Source organism: Hippocampus guttulatus, chromosome 15 (assembly GCF_054856545.1).
Source record: "Hippocampus guttulatus isolate MCC_2025c chromosome 15, RoL_Hgut_1.0, whole genome shotgun sequence".
Lineage (NCBI taxonomy): Eukaryota > Metazoa > Chordata > Actinopteri > Syngnathiformes > Syngnathidae > Hippocampus > Hippocampus guttulatus.
The window spans coordinates 6,337,346-6,355,243 of NC_141275.1; the positions used below are offsets into that span (position 1 = coordinate 6,337,346).

Sequence of the window (17,898 nt, forward strand, 5' to 3'; positions counted from 1 at the left end):
TGAGATGTGCTGAGGCGATATGTTGACGCCCCAGGTGACGTCATTCTTGACTGCAGTCCATCTGTTTGAATATGTGTTGCAAAAATGCGTGGCGGTGGTTCAAGCTCAAGGTTTTGAGACTTTAGAAGTTTGTTTTTTTTTTCAGGGGAATTGTCATCAAATTCTGAATTTATTTACTTTAAGAGGTTTCGATGAACAGAATTATCAGATTGCCCACACTCCTCTCTTTCAAGGTCAGTGTAGCAGTTCAAAATTCTCCTAGTAGCTATCCACTTATTCGAATCATTTGCAGGAGCAAGGTGTCATTAGATTGCAGACATCCACGTGAGAGCACCAATTTGTGTGCTGGGTGTGGAATTGTAAGATGGAATTTAGTCCCTTGGCTCCAGACCTTAACATGCATTAACCTGCACATCTCTCTGCAGTACTGGATGTTCTGTCTCGAGGTGAACTTGCTCTCCTCTCTCATGACTTCATGTAGTTTCCAGCAGCTATTTTGCGCTTTTCATGTCTTGTGAATTATTAGATGATTTTAGTGCCAAATTAGATTCTGTATCAGGGAAGGGCACTTCTCGTTGTAGCTTCTTTGCAATCACATGCACACTACTCAGCCACCCACGCATAGGCATCTTTCCGCACACACCCACTAGATCATAAAGTTTATTTTTTTTTCCTCTGTTGGCAGGACTTGTCAGTGGCAAGACCAAGCCCAGTAGACTGGAGGAGAGGGCGGGACGAGGAGCACCCACGCCTACCGTCTTCAGCATGGTAAGCCAATGAGGAGGCTGGTGCGGCTGTTTGTTCCAAATGCGTCTTCTACTTAACCATGTGTTTTCTGCACATAAAAAAAAAAAAAATTCCAGGACGTGCTGCCCTAAAACAGGAAGTGGCACTCTACTTTCACATGCCCAAACAAAATGCACTGTGTTGTAACATATTTAGCAACAGGCTGTACTGGAGATATTGTCTTTTTTTTTTTTTTTTTTTGAACTTTCAATGCACATTTCCCTTTCAGCCTTTCCTCTCTTTAAGCAGCATGTCAGCATGACCTCAGTCAGTTCAGTGGAGCGCTTATTGAAGTCGCACAACATTCACAGCCTATCCCAGCTTTCTTAGAGCAGTAGTTATACCCCAAACTGGTTGCCAGCCAATTGCAGAAATACAATTATATGAATGGACAGACAGATGTTAACATCATCTTAAATGAATGGACAAATAAGTGGGTGTTGGAATTTCTTGTGAGTGGACAGACAGATGTTGACATCATGTTTGTATGTGAATGGCGGCGGTGTTAACGCCCTGTTAAATATTGCCGATGTGACATAATCTTCAATTATACAGTACGTAAATAAAACTCACCCATTAGGCTCTCCCAACACAATAGAGAGTCCTCCAGTCTCTGATTGCTCTTCACTTACTAATACTTTAACCCAGAAAATACTGGAAGTAGCTGGTTGAGTACAGTTGCTGCTTTAAATACTGTAGCTGCATGCGTATCTATTACACGATGCTATTGATGTAAATGCGTCCAGTTTATTTGATCGTGTTGCAACTACGCCTGTTGGAGTTTTAATGTTTGTAGATGATTGAAAAGAAAATCACGTATGTTTCCCTTGTCATATACAAGCCCCCGAGGCACGTCGGCGCTGCATTTTCGCAAATACGTTTCCTGTAATGCTTCTTAATTCACTACTGGCAGTAGCAAATATGTAAGGATTCAGGGGTCACGGTTGGAAAACTGAAATGAAAAACTACTTTCAGGGAAGATGATTAAATGCGTATGCTTTTTATGCTTTTTAGTACATGTTCCCAATTTCCTCATTGAAAGGAAAGGCATCATCATCATCAAACACAGACAAAGCCAGTGTCCTTGCCCCCTTTCTCAGCCAGCACGTCAAGAGAGAGCTAATGGTAGCCAGATGAGGCACAAATTATTTAAAAAGACTCGTAGGCACAGCTTTTATTCAATACAAAAGGGGAGGTGTGGGAGGAGCATATGTGTCCCAAAGTTCCGGTCAACTGGGTGGACAGAATGCAAACGTGGCGGGCCGCCCAGAGCTTTGCTTTTATGGGGCACACAATCAAGCAGTTGGTTTAATTGACGGCGCGGCTGATAGGCAAATAATGTGTCCGGCCGGGCATGTAAATGAGAGCGCATAGACTTGAGTTTGTCCAGGGTTAGGCCTGTCCTGCCGTTCAGTTTTAAACATGTCTCAACCGTAATGCTACGCTATCCTTTACTTTCGTAGTCGCACTTCAGGTGGGTTTGGAAAGTGGAAAGCAATATTTGAAGCCTTCTTTTTTTTAAATATTTTAGATAGAATACAAACCTTTCATAAACCGTGTGAGATCTCCAAACTACTGTAGAATCACTGATGATGATAATTTCCCTTCTCAGTTGTCTTGGGTCATGTTCTTTCAGGTGGGATTAGAAGGCATTTTGCGCCATTGGTAATAGGATCCTTTTAATCCAGTCTTGTGAAGCAGCGATTAATTGCTTTCAGTGTTCTCACCGAAACAATCAGGGAAGTATTGAGTTCATATTGTTTTCCACTCGTGCTGCCGTATTGTAAGCTGCCGGCAGGGAAGCTAGCACAATGGTGTTCCTTTATTCCGCCTCGAGAGTTAGAATGCACTGTACGGTAACGCTATCCCTTACCGCTTCGTAGGACAGGCTACTGTGGGATGGGAGTTTGTTTTGCCGGCCAACACGAGTAACCTATATGTGTAGTGCTCTATGTTTTTGTCCACCCATACTTAATTCTCGCTCATTGAACTTAAATCTTCTACAAACTAATAGGACCATTTCATTAGTTTACGTGGAATCCAACTGGAAGGCAATGCATCCCAACATAACCTCCTTGGTAGAGGTGATATGGCACCAGGAATTGCCCTCCCAGTTAATAAAGCGAACATCCTGTATTTTTATCCTTGAATGCTTGACTACAGTTTGAGTCAGTGCAGTTATTTGCATCGGACAGGTTCTGCAATTATTGTAGCAGCTAACTTAATTTGTGGAAAAAGTTCCAGATTGTGGCTTGATATTGTAAATGTTTTGCAGAGGGGCCTCACTGGTAGTGCATGTTCAAATTCACATACAGTACAGTTGTTGATAGCGGTGCCATAACGTTGTCCAGACAGGTTTCCTGCTTTCCTAAACTAAGACATGAGAAACGGGAAGACAAATTTGCTGTTCATTTTCACACCTGATGTATGAGTGTGAATCTTTGTGTATGATTGGCTGATGACCAGTTGAGGGTGTGCCCCACCTCTCAATCAGCTGGGACAGGCTCCAGCTCACCCTGATAAAAAGTAGGACAGAAAACAGATGGATGGATGCCTGGAGAGACGATCCTGCAACAATGGAACCGCCTACCTTTTAGATACACATGACCTAATCCCATACATATAAAAAACAGGAAATATATGGCATTTGGTTTTTCTGATGGTCTGTTAGCATGCATTATATTAGAATGAACAATCTTGGACTGAGTAAAGGTCTTGTGTTTTGGGCGGCGTATGATCTGACCTTATCCAGGGACTATGGATGTTCTTATGTATGTTCTTAACTGGGAGCACTCGACTGAAATTGTAAAATGCAAAACATCCGTACAGTTACGGCTTTGCACACAGAGCTTAATTGATATTCACGACAGCAAAACTATCTTTGTACTATTTTGCCAGTCCCGTACACCTATTGTGCAGACGGTACATATGGTGAATATGTCCTGTGTGTTAAATAATGTCAGGTCATACAATTGATGGCGCGCGGATGTCACGACTGCCAGTGACAGATGATGCGGATGTCCCCGTGTGGTATGGGACAATGTAAGCACCATTGAAATATGGTGACCTTCTGAATAGGAATATGCCGTGGCTGAAAGCAATAGACTGCTTGTCAGCCACAATTCTTCGTTAGCGATGGGACAGGAAGACGTGGTGTTTGGAGAATGCTGTGTCACTGGAGTTCTCCGCATAGTCACTTTACACAGCAACCTCTCCCTTTCCTATCCACTGCAATGCAATCCCCCCCCCCCCCCCATCACATGCTATCAAATGATGTGTGGTTGTCCAACCAGGGTGCTCTATTTATGAGGGTGGGTTTTTTTCTTTTTTTTGTTCAGCACCGCCTCGACTGACAGCTTTACGCTTCATCATTCGGGCAGCATGTCGGATGGCGCATGCACAGGAGCGTTCCTCTGTGCGCCGGCGCTAGTGTGTGCTGTACCTTGTCTCGTTGCTGAGGGGAGCGGCATATTTATGAGATGTCGGTGAAGGGTGAACAAGGAGGGAGTGGGGGAGGAGTACAGAGATGAGAGGGAGACTAGAGGAGAAATGTGAGCGTGTGATTATGAGAGAGGGATGTTGATGCTAATGCAGAGGGCGGAGCTTGGCTGGCATCTCGTTCTGCCGTACCATCTCTCACGCGCCTTGTTTTTTTCCCCTCCTCCTTACACTTACTACAGCACAGGGCGCTTCCATCTGCAGTCATCTCAACCCTTTTGTTTTCCCTTCAGCTCTGCTGACCCATTGGACTGCTACCTTTTTTTTCTTCTCTTTTTGTATCTTCACGGACCATTGGGCCACTCTTTCAAGCCACCGTTCTTTTACAGCAGGGCCCGTCTTGACACATGGCTATGAGGGGGTGTGGTGTGGTACGATGAAGCCCTGATTTAAGCAGCACTCCCCGAGAAGTGGTAAATTAGGTGAGGAGGGGGGACTGACAGAAAGGTAAGTGGAGGGATTTGTGGTGGAAGACGAGTAAAGAGGATCCGGTTGAGGAGAGGAATGATGGTGCCGGCTCCTCGTGCAATGGTCGTGCTGCTCCTCCATAGGCTGCGTGTCATCCCAGCACAGCCCCACGTCACCTCGTCATGAGCGTTGCAGGAAGAGCATCCTGCTCCATGCTCAATTGCTTTGTAAGTCCGTCGGTGTTTATTTCTTCATTGCATTTTAAAAAATATATATTGGTGACTTTGATTTTTGATATTTGTTTCTCGACGCCCACCTCACCCTAACTTGCTAGTGGCCTGCCTGCCAATCACTGATGGGAGGGCGGGTTTTGATGCTGCTCGATACATGTGAGCTCTGCAGTTGCAGTTATTGAGTAACCATAACAGACTCCATCTACAAGTGTCTTCCACATATGTGTAAGGTGATGATGAAAAACCTGGTTCTGTTAAAAGTTTTCATGCCACTGCGTTGTGTGTTGGGATTCTGAACTGTCTGCCTGCTAATCCTGATTGGATGGCAGAAGGCCGGTGGTTGAAATGTGTGCTGTTCAGATCAGAGGAGTTGCGCTTTCAGCCTTCGTGCTCATGTGTTTTCGCTGCTGTACAAAAGCAAGAGTTTCGAGTGTCGGGATGTACCAAGCTATTCATGACAATGACTGATACAGAACAGGTGGTTCACTTAGTTTCCATCTTTGGTCCTGATGGTGAAAAAGATGAGGAGGGTTAAAACTGAAAAGAATGCTGTGTTGAAATTACTCAATTTTATTTTCAGTGGCTGCACAAATTAAAGTTATCTGCATCCTGGTACATTTTTTTAAGTAGACGGTATTCATTCCGCCTCTATTCATTTTTTAAAAAGTAGACTCTCCATCTCCTGAAAAAATATATATGGATCCAGATAATTTTGTGAACCGTATTGATGAAATCAAATTGAGTAAATTAGACAAACTTTTTTTTTTCCAGTGTAGGAACAAGACTCTTGCTCCTATGTGGCGTTTAATTATCCATAGGACTGCTAGTAGGCCTCTGACTATTTGTTTTGTGTGACTTCAAGTTTTGTTTGAATTCTTTGTCTTCTACTACAAAAAGTTACATAAATGTGTTTTATTTTCAAATTTAGAGGGGAAAATCGACTAACTGCTTATGCAAATTGCTGGTTCTCTGGAGTGCCTGTCCAACCATCATCACCTTTGCCTATTTTTCAAAACGTCTGTGGCCGTTACTGGTTTGGCCAAGATGTGACATCACGATTTGTCAATGCGCCACTTAGACGAAGTACAATGTAGAACTGTCTCCACGAGTGAATATGTTTTATTGTGTTTTCGAGCAACTGCTTTCTTTCCCAACACTCTGGGCTCTGCTCCCTCAAGGAGAAGAAGCTCTCGTCGCAAGGCTCCACCCTCCTCTCTGTTGCATGAGGCATGACTAAGACTGACTCATTTCAGCAGGGCAAGAGTTAGGGTAACTAAAGGGTCCTATAATTCTCGGTCCAAGGTGTTTTTTAATGAATGCATGTCACAGACCTGTTATGAAAACACCTGGGCAATCTTAAAAATAAATTTATATACTGTATATATATATATATATATATATATATATATATATATAAATACTGTCACTTTTCATCACTGTCCAATTAAAAACTGACTTTGCCTTTATAAATTGTTGAAATGCTCATTCACATGTGTTTTCCCATACAGTGGCACTTGTAATGCAAGTTGACTGAAAAGTCATTTCAAAATAGTTCCATAGAATATGATGTAAAGTTAATTAATTTGCTGCCAAGTCAAACTGTTGCTTTATTAAAAAAAATCATAAAATACTGTGCAGGCAAAGTTTTAAAGGGACTGTGTGTCAAATTTTTTGAAATTTTTTTTTTCATTGTTCATTCATTTAAAAACACTTAATTTCAAGAATATGCAAAGAAAGTATGTTATCACTGCAGCATTCTTTTTTTTTTTTATATAAGCATAATAATTGCTAATTTATATTCCATTGGTTGTGTCTCACCTTGTAGGAGGCTAACATGTTTTGCCACCATCTTTCTGCTATGGATACCGGAAGGAGACAAACTTGGCGAACGAACTCATCTGAATCAATTTACAATTAAAAAAGAAAAAAAAAAACATTGCGCTTGCTTCGTCACTTGAGGGATACCAGAAGTGGTTTGTGGCGACATTTTGCTTTCACCTCTGCTGAAGAAATTGCTTGTCGGCTTGCGATGTGTGATCCCTTTGAGCAACAATCGAGCACGCTGGTGCTCAACATTAATCCACACTAATGGCAATGCTTTTGTTTGAATTAATCAACTTCATCATTGGCCATGTTTAAAGAAATCATTGGTTTGTCTCTGTTACCACATTCGCGCAACCATTTCATTTCACTATTTTATGATGCTTGTCAAATGTCCGCGGTTCCGCTCGTGCTGAGTCATCAGTTCTTCTTCCGCGTCACCGGCTGTATAATTTATATCCGTGCCCTTCTAAATGGATGAACACTCTGCCTGTGCTCTTGTGAAATTAGGATGTAGCATATTGCTCTCACAGTCACCACCCTTCTAGTCCGACTGCTGCTATAAAACGCCTCCATTCACTTTTTCTACAACATGCTCGCAGGACCAAAAGGAGCTATAAAAATAGTTTTCATTGAGTTGTTGGTATTAAATTGGAAATATTTTATAGGCTGATGGGCACCAGTGAAGGATTTATTTTCAGTACAGTGGTTACCGTCTAATACCAGTGCAGTCTGTCACTCTGGAAGTAAAGTGCATGCTGTGCTTTGTTTTTTGGACGGTGGTATGGAAGGAAGCATGGCACGCTAGTGGTCTGTTTGTCTGCTTCACTGTTCTAAAATGCGAAGTTCAAATCTCGACTTCAACCAGTTGAGATCTCTAAATTGTGTGAACAGTTGTTTTGTCTATGTGGCCCTTCAGAATGACTGGCGACCAGTCCAGGGTATACTCCAAAGTCAAATGCAGCTCGACTACCACCCAAATAAGGACAAGCGACAAAGAAAATGAATGGATGGATTTAGACATAAAAAGTTGCTTTGTCTTTCTGCATAGTTTGTTCCTCGACTTTTGTTAAAGATGAATTGTTTGTATCATACTTTTTGGAACCGTAGTCTGCAGTTTTCTCAGGTCTTATATGTAATTCAAATTGTGCGACTGTAGTTGGACAGAACATTCAGTACACTGTGGTCTATGAAATATTTATTTTGCATGAGAAGGGATGGGCAGAGAGGTGCATTTGGAAAGATTTGTCATGCTCTGTCTTGACCCATTAATATTGTCTGCAGCACGGCCTGGCACTTCAGAAGAATATGGTTTTCTGATAGGTCGTCAATTTCATTTTACTTTTATTTCATTTTTCTTTTCTTTTTGCCGTTCATCTGCACTCGATGACCGCTTCTCCTTATATCTTGGGAAATGTGCCAACCCTCGTCTCCCTTATTTATGAGCACAGCAGTATTTCAGAAATATACAGTTGCATAGTGCACGTTCGCGATGTAACATAGGCATCAGATGGTGGTTCTCTAATCTGCTCACAAAGCCTCATTCAGATTTTAGTAATCTTTTGAGTAAGGAAAGATTTTTTTTCTCTCTTTAAATGATTTCACATCAAGCAATTGCTGTTGCCATGGCAACTAGACACTTATTCTTGCAGCCCGGGCCTTTGTTTCTCCATCTCGCCCTGCTACCTTGTGTCTGCACAGATTATTTGATTTTCAAGGGTTTTTTTTTTTTTTTTTTTAAATGAGAGTATTGGTACTTGAATCTCTTAACTGATCTGCTCTGTCCGGCCTGCAATGCTTCTAGTTGTAACTTGTCACTGTTATTAGAGTATCGAGACATGAAATGTACCTTTAACTCTGGCGTTGATATTTGAAGAGAGCCATTTGCTTATATGCACATCCCTCTCGGATTCAGCGCTTTCATTTGTGCTTGGACTAAGGTGGGGGGAGGCTTTGCAGGCTAACAGCAGTGACGAGGCAAAAAAAAAAAAAAAGCAACTTGTGCTCGAGCCAGCTGTGCTCCATATTGGGGAGGTAGGGATGTCTCTTCTTGAATCTTGTCAAACCGAGGCACCTTGCCTCTGACCTTGTTGTTCTCTCTAAGTGATGACAGGATAGGTTTCAGTGTCACCGACTCTTGCGGTGTTCTCATTCTGATGTGCAATAATTTTCATATGGAATTATATGATATCATGTGACTGACCAATCGGACACAACCTAAAATGCACATGACCATTCAATTGGTGAAAGGTATCCTCGAGCATTACTTTTGGAATACATTGAGCTTGATTAGTTTGCCCCATGAAATCAATGAAGTTCTTTTGAAAGCAAAATTGTCATTTCTTGAGGTCCATTATGAATATCGCTATTGCAGGATTCAACATTGTGCAAGCCTCGTGTTAATTATCTTCAGAATCAGCAACTTTATTTAGGATTGTCAGGATGCTTGAGCCAGTGTTGGCAGCACCTTTTTTGCAAATTTTTTTTTTTTTTGTTGTGTTTGATATTGAATTTTTGGTCTCTCGTGGTCAATGTTTAATCACTTGGGGCAGCAAGTGCATCTTGTGAAATTTTCTGCCTGGGGTATATTCCACATCAAAGGCCAAGCGCCCTGATGAACACTGGAAACATATTAACCTTATTTGATTTGGACTGACATTCCTTTGCTCAATGACCACTCTTGTCCTTGTTTATATTGCAGGATATTTATCTTTAAATTTACTCTTTAAATAACCTGTAGTGAGATTTTTTTTCCCTCCAATAATGTGTCATTTATTTGAACTGTTTATTTGTAGGGTGAAGAGGGGCCTCCCAGTCTGGAGTACATCAAGGCTAAGGATCTATTCCCCCAGAAGGAGCTGGTGAAGGAGGATGAAAGTCTTCAGGTAAATGGAACAACGTTTAGCTAAACCCTTGACAAACACTGCTTTAAGTTCAGTTGACTTGCTAAACACTTAAAGCTACATTCCTGTGGATTAAAATAGAGCGTCTACTGAGCGACCTGAAACCCGTATCTCACTGAACGATGAATGCTTGCAAAGGGAACACATTTTGGATTACCGGTAATCAACTTTTCTGACGATTTTTTGGGGGGCGAAAATCAGGGTGTCATTAGTGACATTTGGCTTTGTTTCGAAACAACGTGCGAATGTTTGGGGAAAGGCTGCCTTTGAAAAGTAGTCCACTGATTGTCGGGGGTGGGCGCCGGCCGAGTGGTTGCACCCTGGGCGAAGGGCCAAGGCAGCTAGCTGTTAGCCACCAGCCGTTAACGCCGGCAACTGATGAGAACAGCTGTTGAGTCAGCGCGTTCACTTTAGCTGGCTAGGTCTGATTGATGTCTAGCTTATTGTAGCTGAAAATCTACCAACTCTGTTGGGTTTTGTCAGTAAATGATGAAGGCAGGGAGGACCATGTCATATTTTTGCGACTTCAAACATACAATGACGTAAATGAGTCAACAGGCAAATAGAGGCAGCATTGTAGTTGTACTATAAAATTACAGCAAATAAAATTTTATAGATTTAAGTGAGCAATGTTAGATGATCTGCACATTTGTAATATAACATCAGTTTTGACGTCTGGGATTGAGTTTTCCTGAAATGAAATTTGGCCAGGTGTTGGAAATTTGAAAGATTATTTTACAATGGACCCACTGCCCAATTTGTGGAGGGTATGCACAGGGTTGGTAGGTGAATGCCGGCCGACGTGCTGAATCGCGACTATGTGGTAGTCCACTGTATGGTCAGCATGGAACTCCCAAGTGGTTGACACTCACTGCCAGTGTTCTGGATCTGCACAAAAACAATTTTTCCTCTGCCTGTGCCACACCCATCCGCAAGTCTCAGTGGCAATGTAGTTTTTCTGTCGTCTTTCACAAAAACAAAGTTGCACAAAAACAGTGGCTAAGAAAACATCTGCCCTTGCTTGCATGTGGCAGCAGTAATTCAAAGGTATTTGAATAGTTATTGTCGCCCCCTCTTGTCAATCTAAAGTCATTACATAAAATATGCTGATGGAAAAACAAAGTGCAAAGACAAGAAATGTGTAATCCACATACTGTTGAGCACACAGGGCACACCTGCATGAGTGATACTTTTTTTGAGTGGTACAGTTCTCTTTTTCTTATCCTACCCACATAATTTGCTAGCAATGGTTATTCAATCGATGAGGTGCAGTCAGTGGTTGCACTTTTTAAAGGGTACATAAATCATGCGCTGAGTTTTGCCTGCAGGTGGTTGTTGCACACACGCAGGAACATGCTAAACGGCGATAGGCCAGAGATTACAACAAAATGAACAGTGTGTAAAGTCTGCCATGCTCAGGTAATTTGATAACAGGTTAAGCAAATATACTGCTTTGTCTATGTGGACAGTTACACATGCGAAGTGCTTGGTCATTTTTTAAAAAAGCGAAGTGTGGCAAGTATCTATCATCAACACGCATGGTGTTTTTCTGCAGCAGCAAGCCGTTTGTGTTCGAGGATCAATCCACTGTTGTGTAGGGGTATTTTTTTTATTTTTTTCATGATTGTCTAGTGCAGTCATGTTTGCTACACGCAGGGGGCCTTGTATGCTACACGTTGTATCCAACTTATTTAGTCACTCAGTATTCTTTAATTGGATCAAAAGTCAACACGTCAAATAAGGTGGAATGTGGAAACAATACAACAGGTTCTGCTGTTACTTGTTCTCATTTTGGTCATTTTGAAACAGGTCCCATTTCATTTGTCTGCCCAGTCATGTTGGTTACCCTCTTCCCTTGCACACGAGCTCTCATATTGTCTTCGTTTCTGTGAAGGCACTCCCACTGTTACTTTCACTGACACCTCAGTTTTCTAGCCGGCAATCCCCCATTAAATATATGGTTTAGCACACTCTGCTAAGGCAGCAGCTGTGATGCATGCATGCGTGCAGCTGTGTATGCATACTTGCATGTTCTGATTGGCCAGCTCCCTCAACCGGAAGTCACGACTCACAAGTCACTGTTATTTATGAGTCTCTCGCTCTCTCTCTCACTTGCACTTATATTCTCGCTCACCCTTTTTCTAAATTAATTATTTCTGCTGCCGAAGTGTTATGGAGGACATGCCATACTATCTTCTGCTGCACTCGCAGGCCTCTCAGTGACTCATACATCTACTTTTGGAGTGCAGCTGGTTGAATGCTGTCAGGCTGTACAACATGTTAACGGTGGCACTCTCAGCAGGACATCTTTTGGTCTCGTTTGCAGAGTAGCACAAAGACCGAAGACCGACATTCTCATTTCTGCTGCTTTCGAATCAATACTAAATTCAATTGGCTATGTGTGAACTCGCACACAGGTTGTTTTTTTTCCAAACTGCGAAGAATCTAGATATTTCACCATCAACATGATTAGACCCAAACATGAATCTTTATGTTGTTTAAATGTTTTATCTTTTCGATCAACTTTTTGATGTCATTAAAATAGGGGCCTCCCTGCGTATCTGAGTCTCTGGTGTCAGCCATCTGACTGCCTATATTTGGCTGTTTCGGTCTCGGTGCAGCATGTGTTCCAATTCCCAGGTTAAGCTGTTTCCACATGCATCCAACCAATGTGCGCACACACAGTACAGATGCAACAGCGGGTGCGGCGACAGTTTAATACACTACGCTGAAGACTTTCCTCCAAACAATAGCATTTATGGTCAGTCTTAAAACAATTGTGGTTTAATGTGTAATCCAAACACGTATTGCTGTCTATTGACTTTCCTTCGTGATTTTAGCTAAGACTGTGCTGTTCACCCAGTTAAAGCAGTCTCCATTTTCGAATATTTTACAATAATCCCCATCTGCTCTGCTGTCTGCTGCATATCCTCCACATCAGTGGGTCCTCCCCTGCGTGACTCGGCATTGCATGCTCATGCAGGACAAGCTAACGTGGTCTCTCCACCAGCCAGACGGCGGGACTGGGCTTGAAATTGCTCATTCCCTGATGTCATGTTGATAGCGGAAGACATGTCGGTGCAGGCAAAATGTCGGGTTCAACATTGATGGCACACTGACAATGCATCTTGGGTTTTTACATTTAAGGAGATTTGAAGTATATTAAATCTCTGTATTCACTGACAGACGACAAAGGATCACACTTTTCAACTCCTCAAAAAAAGACAGGACAGGAAATTGTTCGCCAAAGCAATAGTCTTCTGCATCAGTGGACAAAATTGTTGATACCCCTCAATTCGATTCATAGCCTCTCCCTCACTTCAGGATAGATAGACCAATGTTTTGGATGTTTTTAGCTGTGTGTTTTGGATCATAGTCCTGTTGCAATACCCGTGACCTGCTACTGAGAGCAAGCTTTCTGACACTGGGTAACAAATTCCTCTGTAAGATGCCTTTTGTAGTCTTGAGATTTTATTGTCGACTGCATAGATTAACGGTACCCTGTGCCAGAATGCCGCCACAGTACATAAGAGGCTCAGAGTGTGCCATTAAGCATGTATGATTTTTGGAATGGGAGAGGGGGTGTGGGGGGGGGGGTTACCCGGAGAAAACCCACACAGGCACGGGGAGAACATGCAAACTCCACACAGGAAAGCGGGAGCTGGAATCGAACCCTGCACCTCTCTGCACTGTGAGGTGAACGAGCTAACCAGTCAACGACCGTGTCGCCGCTAGTAATTTCTGAACAAAATTAGATAAAAATCCAAATACAGTATTGTCAACTTGCACATTGCCATTAAATACCTGATTCTGGAGGTGTAAATGGCACAGCTATACCTTTTTCCTAATCACTTGATACGTGTTGATGCTTTGTTACTACCGGTAGTTGTGTTAATATAATCTGTGTGTGTTGTCTTGATAGGTCCCCTTTCCAGTTCTTCAGGGGGAAGGGGTGGAATATCTCGGCCAGGCGGATGAGGCTGTCATTGCCATTTCTAACTACAGACTCCACATCAAATTCAAGGAGTCGGTCATCAATGTAAGTCCACCTCACTGACTTAACTCGTACAAAAGAATTACTTTGTGATCAATCTAGGTCTACGGGTATGTACTAAATCCACCAATATGGACATACTGTACATGTACAAGGCTCACAATAAGCAGTTTGAAAGTCAAAATTTCGTCAATCATCATTGGATGCTGCTCCTGAGGGGTGGATTTCCCTCAGCTCCCTCTGTGCAGGACTCGGGAGACGGGTAGTGCAGCAGCATCGGTGGCTCCCTCATAACCAATCCAGGAAGAGCATCCTGCTCATGTGTGCACCTGTTAGTGCACAGTACTGCAAAATACATATGAGGTGTCGATAGTCTACGCGTTTTGCAATTCACATGTAGTTCTCACGGCTTGCTCACAACTTGCTGCCTTCATCAATGCACGAGACACTAAGTCACACTTTAGGTATGTCAGATGGCTTGCCACGTCACGGGCAAAAATGGTTTGTTTCACTCTGCTTTGTGCTCAAGTCCAATTTGTGAGCAAGTAGCTGCATTTAACATTTTTACCTTACAACAGTGTGCTCTTGTTTTGAAAGTGAAGATGTGATTGGGCTGCTGCTCAGTGCTCTTTATTCTTGTGAAGACTCGAAGAGCACCACCACAAAATTCTGAAAAAGTCGACCATCCACTGTTTGCCTGTCACCTTTTAACAAAAAGCTGTAAAGTAGCAAAAAAACCCCCTATATATATATATACACACACACATACATATACATACACACACACACACACGCACAAATATCTATAATTGCTTGGCGGAATTATTTTGGGGTGTTTAATAAATTAAAGTCATGGAATGTAATTGTAGCCCTTTCATGATGAAATAAATCTCTGTACACACTGGACCCATGCACATTTGTGGTTCAGCACCCGCAGATGTGTGTATTCAAATTTTTGTTTCCAATTGTTGCAAATTGTTTATTTGGGATTGCACCATGCACAGGTGTAAACATGTTGCTTAGCAGTGCTTTTGGAAGAATTTTGTGTGGGGGGGGTGCTTTTTTTTTTCTCTCGCTCTAATGCATTTCAATGGCCGTCAGTTATATGCAATGTTTTGCTATTTACAGGCCTTTCTCCATGAATAGCAGGGGTCCGCTGTGTGGCTCTCTGAGATAAAAGCTTGGAATTATATTTGTTTTTTTTTTTTCTTTTCCCCTTTCCTGTGTGCACATGTGTGTTTGGTTTCAGCAATCATGGGTGTGTAAACGTCACCAATTGAAGCAATTGTCCCACTTGGTAGTACAAAATTGGAATTGTCACTTGAACCGTGGATTATAAATCCAGCCTTTAAAACATCCTGACTACATTAAACTTCTCCTTCACGAATCCTTGACACATTTGCCAGAAACACTGTCATTTTTACAACAGATGGCAAGGACAAAAAAAAAAGAAAATCACACGGCCATCAGACTGACTAGCGACTTTACCTCTTACAGCAGTGACAAACACTTGCTTTAATTTCAACAATCAACGACCTCTCCTCCACACCCCCATTCACAGGTTATTCTCATTCTTTCAAGCTGTTTTGTTGCCCTTTGCTCCTGTCCATGTTTGTCTATCCCTCCATGATTTCAATTTGGCAAGGTCATGTGGTCACGCGGCAAGTAGCACACTGCGTCATGCGCTCTGTTATCTGGAATCCTTCAAACTCATGTTTTCTTTCCCTTTTAACTTGTCATTCCTTATTTTTCCCTGGTTTTAATTAATTTTCCATTTCCTCTTGTTCTGTGTCCTCCCTCTCTGTGTGCTCCATGTTGTTGCTGTGCTTTAGACCTACCCAGATGTGGACAATGAAATATCTGTGAGTACCTCGTGTTAAAGCACCCCTTGCCCAAAAACTGGCACGCTTTCCGTTCCAAAGCAAGGATGCATTGCATCTTGTATCCATATGAAAAACTGACATGCTACAGTTTCCCGCGACACTGCTCGGTTTTTGTGCAGGAAATTCAGACAGATTTGGGACAACCCAAGCACCTTCCTTCATGACACACATTTATTATTTAAGCGTCTTGTTGTTCCTTTGGGCAAAGTCAGGTCTATACTTGCTGCTTTGTGTGATGGAGGCCTTGAAAGTGTGATGGAAAAGGCCTTGCTTGGATTGGTCTGTTCCCGACCTGAGGGTGGTCATCTTAGTCTCTGCTTTGTTCTCTGTCAGCGGTCCGCCAGGTCCATTTACACATGCTCTTTGTCTCCCCCTACAGGTGCCCCTCAGGCTGATCGAGAGCGTGGAGAGCAGAGACATGGCCCAGCTGCACATTATCTGCAAAGACTCCAAAGTTGTCAGGTAAACAGAAGAAAATATGGAGGACATTAGATGATGGGGAAATATTTTGGATCCCGTTGCCTTGTTATAAGACATCTCTTTTGGGTATTTATAGAATAATTGCCACTTAAGTGCCTCTTGCTAACTTGCCACTTTCTATCAATTAATCAGATGTGCTAGTGGTGTCATTATCTGAAGGCTTCGATTTAAGTGGGTATGTGATATAATGGATATCAAACACTTGCCGGAGGCTTCACATTCCTTATGCATTGTAGGTGCCACTTCACCACATTCAAGCAGTGTCAGGACTGGGTCAAGCGTCTGAGCGGGGCCATAGCTCACCCATCACGACTCGAAGACCTCTTTGCCCTGGCCTATCATGCATGGTGTCTGGGAGGCAGTGCTGATGATGAGGATCAGCATGTTCATCTGTGTCGCCCAGGTCTGTACAAGCGCACACATTCAGACATATCGCAATCATAAATGATAATGTTCTTTTTACAATACGTTGAGACAATATGACCATAGAAAGCCCCCCCCCCCTCCCTAAAGTATGTGTCTTTGTTCCATTTGTCTGCAGGTGATCACGTGCGTCAGAGAATGGAGATGGAGGTTAAAAGAATGGGCTTTGACACGCAAAACATCTGGAGGGTATCATCCATTAATTGCAAATACAAGTATGTCACATATGTTGCATCCATAAATAGCATGGCATCTCTGATTTTGTTAAATAACAGCATGAGAATTAAAATGGTTGAGTGGTTTGTTTAGCTATTCATGGACATTCAGTGTTTGTGACTGCCGTGTGCTGTTCTGTAGAGGTGTCTAATTTTTTTTTGGTATTATGCCAAAAGTGATGTCTCCTGTGATTAAATGTTTTCATTTTTTTTTCTAATTCCCTGTGACAAGTTTAGCATCTTAGATTGCTAATATGGTGTTGACGTGATACATAGTAAAACTCTGGTTGATTTGAGACAGGATAGCAAACATTGACTTATTTTCGATGTGGGTGTGCAAGCGAGCCCGCTGCTAACTCCCCTTTATAAAACACAAGCAGTCAGGATGACTTCGACAGCATTTTCTTTCTGTTACTTTTCGTCTTCTGTGAATGAATTAGTCCTGACAGTCACCACTTTTCAATCCATTCCCTCTGAGTGGCTTTTAAACTGGCTGTATTCATTCGGGAAGCCTGTCATTTGCTTCAGCGACAAGCAACATGCAATTCACCTCGCATCGTTTGCTTACAGTATCATGGCTATGACTGTGGGAATGGAGGCAAGATGGTCCATTCAACTATTTGTGACAATGTATCCACTTGTTGGACTCGTCCAGCCTGCTTATGACAAAAGCATCGCTGAGTTGCCACCTTTAACCAAGTCAAGTCTTTAACACACATACATAAATGCCATTCCTATATGCGGCAATTAGAAGAAAACAGTTTGAGTGTAACACTACAAGAATGCCACATCACTGTAAGAGAGACCATATTATATTCATTTCCTCAGGCATGTACAGTGTCTCTATACAAACAGGAGAATGTGTGAATTAAACAAGCCACAACGTGCTGAGCCACATGATTCGGCACAGTGTTCGATTGTCTCTTCCCTCCCCCTTTGACAGCTTTAACAGGTGATTTAACATTTTTTTAGAAAGTAAATTTTTGGCAACAAAAATATGTTAATGAAAATGCATGTTTTTTGTGCTGTTTCTTTTTTTTCCCCCTCAAGTTGAATCACTGCCCACTCAAGCTCTCTTGCTGTATAATATGAAGTTTCAAACTACATTTTGTGTCTTCAGGCTTTGCTCCAGTTACCCACAGAAGCTTCTCGTTCCAATATGGATAACCGACAAAGAGCTAGAGAGTGTGGCTTCCTTCAGATCCTGGAAGAGGATTCCCGTAGTGGTCTACAGGTCAGTTAGTTAATCTGCGA

At 42.3% G+C, this 17,898-nt stretch overlaps 1 protein-coding gene across 4 annotated transcripts in view; it reads left to right on the forward strand.

Annotated features, from left to right (window-relative positions):
• The window catches only part of mtmr4 (myotubularin related protein 4), a 32,221-nt gene that overhangs the window by 3,107 nt on the left and 11,216 nt on the right, over positions 1 to 17,898 (forward strand). For 2 of the 4 annotated variants that reach the window (XM_086131154.1, XM_086131155.1), the window contains exons 2-9: positions 686 to 768; positions 9,542 to 9,631; positions 13,572 to 13,688; positions 15,476 to 15,505; positions 15,906 to 15,988; positions 16,243 to 16,409; positions 16,548 to 16,644; positions 17,765 to 17,878. In XM_086131154.1, coding sequence (XP_085987280.1) covers positions 766 to 768; positions 9,542 to 9,631; positions 13,572 to 13,688; positions 15,476 to 15,505; positions 15,906 to 15,988; positions 16,243 to 16,409; positions 16,548 to 16,644; positions 17,765 to 17,878 — 701 coding nt within the window. In that variant the 5' untranslated portion in view covers positions 686 to 765. Of the gene's footprint in view, positions 1 to 685; positions 769 to 4,175; positions 4,920 to 9,541; positions 9,632 to 13,571; positions 13,689 to 15,475; positions 15,506 to 15,905; positions 15,989 to 16,242; positions 16,410 to 16,547; positions 16,645 to 17,764; positions 17,879 to 17,898 lie in introns of those variants that run through there. The other 2 variants (XM_086131152.1, XM_086131153.1) reach the window with 2 other exon arrangements.